Source organism: Bacillus rossius, chromosome 6, assembly GCF_032445375.1.
Source record: "Bacillus rossius redtenbacheri isolate Brsri chromosome 6, Brsri_v3, whole genome shotgun sequence".
NCBI classification, from domain to species: Eukaryota; Metazoa; Arthropoda; class Insecta; order Phasmatodea; family Bacillidae; genus Bacillus; species Bacillus rossius.
In genome coordinates this window covers 23,401,229-23,410,119 of record NC_086334.1, presented here as the reverse complement: position 1 = coordinate 23,410,119, position 8,891 = coordinate 23,401,229, and the positions used below count along the sequence as shown (strand labels likewise).

Below are 8,891 nucleotides of genomic sequence, written 5' to 3'. Positions count from 1 at the left end.
TTGTTGTAATAAGCAATGAAAACCACATTAACTTTTCACTTCACTTTATAAACAGTCGACGAAACAGTTCACGTGTAGATGACTTGTAATTAATTTTAAAAACTGGCATTTAGCTTAAAGTTTAAATATAATTATGAACAAGTTTTCATATAAATAAACTGTAATCAAATATCTATCATCAATTATATGAATCACCATAATGTTTTAGCCAATTGTAACATAACATATTATTACTGCACTCGCCGACAGATGCTACTTTTTTTTAATAATAAAAGAATAAATACTTGAATTTATACTAGTAATCAGATTTTTAAAATGCAAGAATAATTAACCTTTATTGCCGAAATTGAGATTAAAATTCGTCGAGAATATTTTACATTTTTATGTCTTCCAGTGCTCAAAAACATATGCAATTGTGACCCCGGGCACGAAATTTTATTTATAATTCATTAATAATAACACCCATCGCGATAAACAAAGGAAAATATGTATTACCGAGTGCCTGGTTCCCGCGGCAGCTGATTCGTTCGGTTCGTGTCCGTCACCATAGATAGCAGCACCGTAGGGGAATAATATTATTTCGTTTTTATAATAAGATTTTATAACAAATACGCATCCTAAATACACCAAACTTATTTATAATGTGTTACAATAGTTTTTAAAACATTGTGCGAAAGATCCCGGGTGTAATTTGAATTATTATGTGTAACTGTAAAACACAATTGTTCGTTAAAAACGTATTTGAAAATTCAACATTGCTTTTAAATAACCGTACCGATTGTGCTGATAATCGGTGGACGATCGTCAATTATATAATATTAATAATTCAAACGACGAAAACATGATTGAAAAGTCAAATCGAATGTTGTTCCAATCGAGTGGAAGAGAGATACGGCGCATGCGTACAATGGGGAATGTGCGTTACGGGACACTTTTTCGTGCGTGCAGCCGGCGTTCATCGATTTATTAGACGTTGTCACGTCAAAACCTCAGATATTAAGATTTTTAATGTCTATAATAAATTATTTAAAGTCTACAAAATGTGTTTTTAAGATGCTGAAATGCGAGGGAAATATTTTTGTGTAGTCTAGTTTGTTGGAACAGGGCAAGCAGCACAGGCGCTCTAGGGGAGATATAGGCTCGTATAACGAATTTTGATGGGCATTGCACAGGCTTGCAGTCTTTCAAAAATAAACTCTGCTGAAACTTTAGTATTTTTTTATATTAGAAAATAAAAAAATATCACATTGCGTAGCATATTATCCTGCTTCATTAAAACTGTCAGATGAAATTTAAATTCAGTTGCCTTGCAACACCTATAAACGAATTATGACATAAAATAAAAACAAAAACACATTAACACAAGACATACACATCAATGCGACAAAACACGAAACAACTCAACACACAGATAGAGAAAGATTGATTAAGTTTATGTTAACCAATTGGTTACTTTGGTTTTCACAAAAATCTTAAACCGAAACTAAAATGCTGTAGGTATACAAAATAAAAATTTGTAGATTATTCAAAAGGAGTTATATTTTTTTTTACACATTTTATAGCTACTAATGGTTTTAAAAGTGTCACTAATTCTGTAATTGCAAGTTGGAATTCTTAATCCAAACCGAGTCATTATGTCTGAACCAACAAAAATGGTAATAAAATGTATAAATATAATAAAACGGGCATCACTGATCTAAAGCCTAATAAATAGAAAATGCAAATAGGTTATATAGGAATGTATCATAGTAATTTACGAACTTTTTTGCATACAATTCTTTTCTAATTAAAATAATTTGATGTAGAGGAAGATTAAAAATTAATAAAACCTAAAGATCTTCATGTGTTGCTACATGTTGGTAAAAAAAAAAGCTTGGCATCAATATAACTCGAAGGTCTTAAAATAGGACACCACGTTTAATGTCATTACTTACTATGTGATAATTATTCTGATTAATTAAAATAGTTTTTTGACTAAAGGTTATACAATAATTGCTAATGTAATTGATCCGGTCAGCTGAAATATCCTGCTGAATAGTTTCACAAACATATTTTTTTTCATCAGCATCTTTTCTTTATCAATTCTGATTACAGTTGGAATATCATTTTTTAAATATTAAAGAGTAGTTGAGATAAACTACTACTTTGCGGAACACCTATACCATTAAAATTGCATTTGCATATTTGACTGAAAAAGCGTCTATTTGTAAGATGATTAATACATATATAAGTACCACACATTGCTTGATTTTTTAATCATAAGATTATGTTAGAAAGTATCAAAGGCTTTGCTCATGTTGAAATAAACAGAATATTTTATTGACATCTGGATTTATACACACACATAGGCATATATATATATATATATATATATATATATATATATATAAGGGCGTGTTAAAGACGATATTCCTGATAGAAAACTATGTGGTTTTAAAATGCAATATTTTTTCGTCTAAAACACTACAAAACAAATATTTCTGACTAAAATTTAACCGTCAATAATACTTCAATAAAATATATACCGATAAATGGATGAACACACACCATCGGTATATAACCACTCACTGACTGATACACACTTAATTCAAATATAACATGTACAAAAGCAAAATAAAATATATGAATATTTGTTGGTTTGAGCTTTATTTATAACATGGTGGGATGATAATGCTACAGTTACTAAAAACTAAAAACTTAAAACTAAAAAAAATATATATACATACATATATATATATATTTTTTTTTTTTTGCAAAACTCCGTTCCCCCGGAGAAACCCCAGGAATGGCCACCGCATGGGGAGCCCAAGAAAAGAAACGGGCTCCCCATTTGGAAGCCACCTGGAAGGTTTTTTTCTGTTCCACCCACCGTTTCTTTGATAGCCTGACTTGTTACAAGGGATTGTATTCCTACCAGAGAAAATGCCACCATTTTGTCTGGGCAATCCGCCTTGGAGGAGCCGGGGCGCGAACCCGGGTCCTACAAGTCACAAGGCAGGCGCTCTACCCCAAAACCAGAGTAGTATATTTGCAGTCTTATTAACGCTGACATAATGTTATTCCACGAGTTTACTGTAGTTTCGTGTGTCAATAATACGTGTAGTAACATCTAACCTCGTTAACGAAAAAAATTATGATATGTTATGTTCTTCGTTCAACATGAATTGTGTAATTTCATAACAGTGAAATCTAATTTGTATAACTAGTCTGGCAATTTTTTAGTTGATTTTCTGCAAACAAACTTACAGTTCCGCTGTACAATAATTATACAGAAATATAGACTAGTAAAAACATATGTAGGAGCTTGCTCTGTCGATGGTAAAGTTATTTTAAAATAAATGTTATATATTAAAAGAGTGTATTCAGTTACAAGCGTGTGCTTACAAACATGAAGTTATTGTATATAATTTTTTTTATTTGGTTTTAAAGACACAGAATAGTTATTTTTTAAATTACTTTTGACTTTCTATAGTTTTACCGTGCTTAACATGCGCAGCTAATCCTGGAAAGCTATTTAAACATCTGTTTACAAATAACTACCTAAATATTGGAGGTACTGGGGCAACACGAAGCATAAATGGTAACACTATTTTGTAGTGATACAGTTATTTTCATGTAAATGTAAAAACTAACAAATATGTAAGTTTACTTGAATATTTATGTTCCATTTACAAAGAAAATTTACGGTGCTCAACGGCAAACAGAATAACTCAAGGATGAAACTTAACAGATAAAAATTGAAGAAACAACGGCTATACAGAGACGCACAGGTGAACTTAGCGATGTGAAAGCATCAACAGTTGAGCGAAAAAAAAGATATTTTTAAAACCACAACGATGATAGCGCAGACTATCACAGTATATGAATCCTAAGAGAACAGTTACGACGATTCGGGAAAGAGATATATTCCCTACTTAAGGCACAAACAGACTGAGGTTTGTCATGACATACAGTTTAATGTTGTTTTGTCAGTTGAAATTTTATTTAATGAACTACTCTGAATTTGTTGAAATTCACATTATGACTTTCTTTAAACAGATTTGTGTTTTGTATGTTTTATGTGTATATTTGTTTACACTTCTGTTAAAAAGGCACAGGTATTAGTGCAGAGAAGTTTATTCAAAGAGGAATCTGTTTCTTTAACAATAAGTGTCAAGAGCGTAGAAAATAAAAAGAGAAGTAAGATTGCCAGATTTATTTAGAACAAGAATTTTATAAAAATTACAATGGTAGGAATTAAAAAAAGTACTTAAGGGATCATCAACTAACCTAAAAATGTATTTTCTAGCATTATCTTTGAAAAAGAATTTCCAGGGGGAGGGACTGGTTTCTGCCCTCCCCTTCCACAAATACTGGCTACACCCATGGTAAATGTGTAAACAAAATCACATATAGTTACACGCACTAGTACACGATGGGTATACTCAAAAGCCCTTAATTAAAATTTTGGAGGCAGCAATTTTTGTACTTATAATATTAGATGTCAATATTTTTTGAAGACATGTGATGATAGCCTACATGTAGTACTATAGTCTGAAACTATGTATTTATACTGTTATACAATTATTGTACACTCACGCCTGTAGCATAAGGAATCATTACAAGGCAATCTGAAGATGAGAAAAGATACACTATCGAAGTTATGGGCCGAGTCGTAAGACACTATATTCGTATTCCAGAGAACATAGGTTAAAATCCCGACTGGTAATTGTCATATCAATTGGACGTGAAACGTCTTAAAAATCACAGCGAAACATATGGGTACCAGAAAAAGTCTGACGAAAAGGTCTGTATCATCTTGCTTTAACATTTTCCTAACTATATAGGTTTCGGCCTGAGACGCACTTAAGTCTTCCTTACCTAGACCTCCCAAATAACCTTAGTTTTAATTTAGGTTCGGAAAAAAAAATTCTGTTCAGTGTAGCTCACGACTCAGATGTGATAGCGCGGTGATTCGTGTGATTGATAGTATTTAGAGAACTGACAACACTAGGCAACACAGATTGTACGTTCACAAAAAAAACATTAATTCTGATATTATGCCGTGGATATTTCATTTATCATATCACAGGCCAATGTTAAATAAAATTTTCGTCAAATATTAATTGAAATGAATTGTAAGCTACCATTTAGTGTCGTTTTGAATTAAAACTTTTAGTACGTAGTCAATTTCTTGTTTTTATTGTTTTTATTTTAAACCATTACACTAAAAGCGACTCGCTGACATAGAAGTTTTACGTGAAACCAACGGCCATGAGTCTCGATACAGCCCCCCGATTTTTTCTAGAAAATTAGTCGGATGGTTCCGTACTGTAGGTCATGGCTAATTCCTTTCACATTGTCGCTCTACTGTGGCGTTACTTTTGGCCGTCTGCATTGACTTCGCTATTAATCTTTTCACGGACAAGCAAGCAATTCAAAATAAGAAGAAATATAATATCGGAAATAGGCTATTCCTCTAGTAAACATACAGAAAAATGATTTTAAGGCTTTCATAAATAAATATTCTGAAATGTTTTCACTTAACCAGCTCATTTCAGTATTTCTAAACTATTTCGTAGTCATTGACGCAGTTAAAATAAAGGCATAGTTTCACAACTACTTAATCAATAAAACTTAAACAGCGCACGTGAATCGTTCTCAAGTAAAGTATAACAAATATTCCGTATTCACAGTTCTCAGGTTGGAAATGTGATTGTTTTCATCTATTCTTAATGGCAATTGTTTTTCTTTAGATCTATATGTTAAAATACTCTTCTAGTGGTTTTCTCAGCACATGCTAAAAACATAATGCTGGAATCACAATATCCTGTGACAGCTCCGACACGACCAAAACAACACCACAGCCATTAAGAAGTAAGGTCGTAGTGAAGTCAGCCCACGAAAATTGAATACCAACAGCCCATCAGAAACATAATGTGGGTATTATTCATGATGTAGTAACGTAAACATATTTTTTTCTGTGAAATCATTCATGCTTAAGTTTATTTTATCGTTCTTTTGATAAACATGACGTAAAATAAAATCAATTGAATTGCCATCTCAGTACAATAGATGGTTAAACACCTGATGGTGACAATCTGTCGTGGCATTTTATACTATTTATATAAATCATGCAATATTTTACTTACTTAACCGTCGGTTGTCAGGGGATTGTGATTTTCGGTCATTAGATTGTATTTCATTTCAACTAGTGGCCTGGAGTTGAAATATTAATTAGATTCACATGCTGCTTATTTATACAAATTCTTTCTAAGATAACATACATAATTTGCTCATGTAGTTCGAGTATTAGGACTGTATGGTCACGTTTTAACTTATGGTAGTTTTCCGTCGCCCCCAGGCGGAATTATTCCATTATGGTGGTCTTCTAGTATGGCAGTCTTTTAGTATGGCAGTCTTTTAGTATGGCAGTCTTCCAGTATGGCAGTCTTCCAGTAGGGCGGTCTTCCGTCGCCCCCCGTCAAAACAGGTGGAAAAGTGCCACAAATGAAAACTACCATATTTTATTTTTACAGATCGGGGTTAAAAGTATACAGTGCTGCTTCCTATTTTTTTTGAAACATTTGTTTCTATTAGTGCGCGATCTGTTGAGATGATTTATGACTGGAACTACAGAAAGTAACCGTCAAAAGCGCTATCTGTAGCCTTTTACGTTAACCTGAGAAACGGCTAGATGGTTAACAGTGCTACCTAGCGACGTATTCTATACACTACTGCGAGAGCAAAGCAGCTTTACTCATTCAATGGAGTGTATAATGAACTATGGTAGAATTCCGCCTCGTCCTTTGAACTTATGGGATATTATGGTACTTTTCCGCCTTTTTCGAAGAGGCCAGGCGGAATACTGGCATTATGGTAGTTTTCCGATATGGCAGTCTTCCGCGCCCCCGCGACGGCAGCTACTGGAAGACCACAGCGGCGCCCGGAGGCGGCTGCGTGTTGCCCAATCCAGAAGTGTTACGGCGCTCGACCGCATAGGTGTCACTGCGTCCGCCTCGACGCTGTCACCTTGCCGGGTTGGTCGGAGAGTGGGAGATGGTGGGGGGTCCCCCCCACGGGAGGAGGAGAGCAGGGTGGACGCGCGGCGCCGCGGCGGAACCCGTCCGGCTCCAAACCAAGGACTTTCACGAGACCGCGGCCAGCTCGGGATCCAGGGGGAACTCCGCGGGCGCCTCAGTACCGCTCAGGACGCCGCCCTCAGAGCAAGCTCTCCGCGCATCTCGTCGGTGAGTGCCGTGCCCCTGCGTGTGGACTCTCGCGTCCGGTCAGCTAGGTCTGGCAACTGCTTTCCCGCGCTGTCAAACTTCGGGGGATAAATAATAACACTCTTTTAACTAAACACTGAGAGTTTTGGGTCATGTGTTACTCTCCAATGGCCAGAACACACGTCAACCTCTGTGCCTTTTAAAACTAAGCTGTTCATAATGATTGCACACATCATGCCAAAAGTGTTTGTGTCGAAATAACTTAATCATTCTGTGGTATTCATTTATGCTAAAATTACTTGTACGGTTCAAATGGTGAATGTAATTTAAAGTGCATATAGATGATGTATAAAAAAACAATTAAATTAAGTCAAAATACCGATTTAAATAGATGATTCTCTTTTCCGTTCTGAAAAAATTCTATCTACACTACGAGGACTTCCTCTAAAGAATTTACAGAAATGTACCGGTATACGTTTGTACGGGGCATAATTCCTGTGGATTTTATTCACTTTATACAATCTCAATGGTTTGTTATACTGTAGTCCTTATAATTATTTTGTCGATTTGTTATTATTAGCAATCCTCGTCTTTAGGGATTTCAACTATCCGAATTTTTTTTATTGCTTTGTCGTCATTAAGTGTGTCTCAAAGTAGCGGCTGAGATTACCTAACAGTTATCTCCATAATTATACGATTATTATGTATACAATTATGTTTATATGTTTCCATTAAAATTTCAATGAAATATTTAAATGAGTAGAATAATATCATTTAGTTATTATTCTCTTCGAAAAAATACATACAATAAATTAATCAAAATATAATTTTTTTTCGAATGCTGTACATAGTGAAAATCATAACCGTAGGCTCCTTTAGTAAATTATCGTAAAAAAAATCAGCAAATAAAATAGTTATTTCTAAAAGTACAGATAGAGCCACAAGTATGAGCGTGAATGTCAAAACAAAATAAAGCGAACGTAAACATACGTTCGTTATTTCCTGTTTGTGATTTTTTTTTTTTCGCGGAGGTTATTTCAAGGTCCTCTGAGCCCGCTCTACTTCGTGGACGGTCGAATGTCGCGTTTGGAATTCTAGTCGAGCACGAACCAAGGACAAGCAGGCAAACTCGCTGACATTTAACAGCGGCCTCAGAGTTGCGCGCAAGGGCGTCGGGTCTTAAGGCGGGGGCTTTGGAAGGACTAGTCGACACGCTCAAGTATTTACCAACAAAGGAAATGTTTACAAACAAGAAAACTGGCATGAAACTAAGAACGGGTACAGTTCAAAACCAGTGATTTGTGTACTAGAATTTACTCTAACGTTAAAAATTTCAGAAATTTACACAACAAAACACATTTTTACTTGAAACTAATTCATTTGTTGATGCATTTCAGAAATATTAATTTATTTTATCATTATTTTAATTTATTTGAATTCCTCGGAAAACATTAATCACTGTTATATTCCCATGGTTGTTGGAACTTCACAATATTTGTTAGAACCACAAAACAGCTATACATAACTATAGGTCAAGTAGAAACACGAATCAATTACCTACTTTAAAAAAAGTAATCTCTCGTATTTAGATGTTATTTATTTTTAAAAAGTCTATAAACGAGAGAATATAGGAATGTGTTGTCAGAGAGGCGTAGGAACGGGAGGATTGTGGGTTCGGGGTGC

General features: G+C 34.6%; 1 protein-coding gene across 1 annotated transcript in view; it reads left to right on the top strand.

The window, feature by feature from the left end:
• The first annotated feature begins 7,038 nt into the window (after positions 1 to 7,038).
• LOC134533405 (uncharacterized) overlaps positions 7,039 to 8,891 on the top strand; it is a 35,227-nt gene continuing 33,374 nt past the window's right edge. Inside the window, exon 1 of the mRNA XM_063370927.1 lies at positions 7,039 to 7,229. Coding sequence (XP_063226997.1) covers positions 7,039 to 7,229 — 191 coding nt within the window. The remainder of the gene's footprint in view (positions 7,230 to 8,891) is intronic.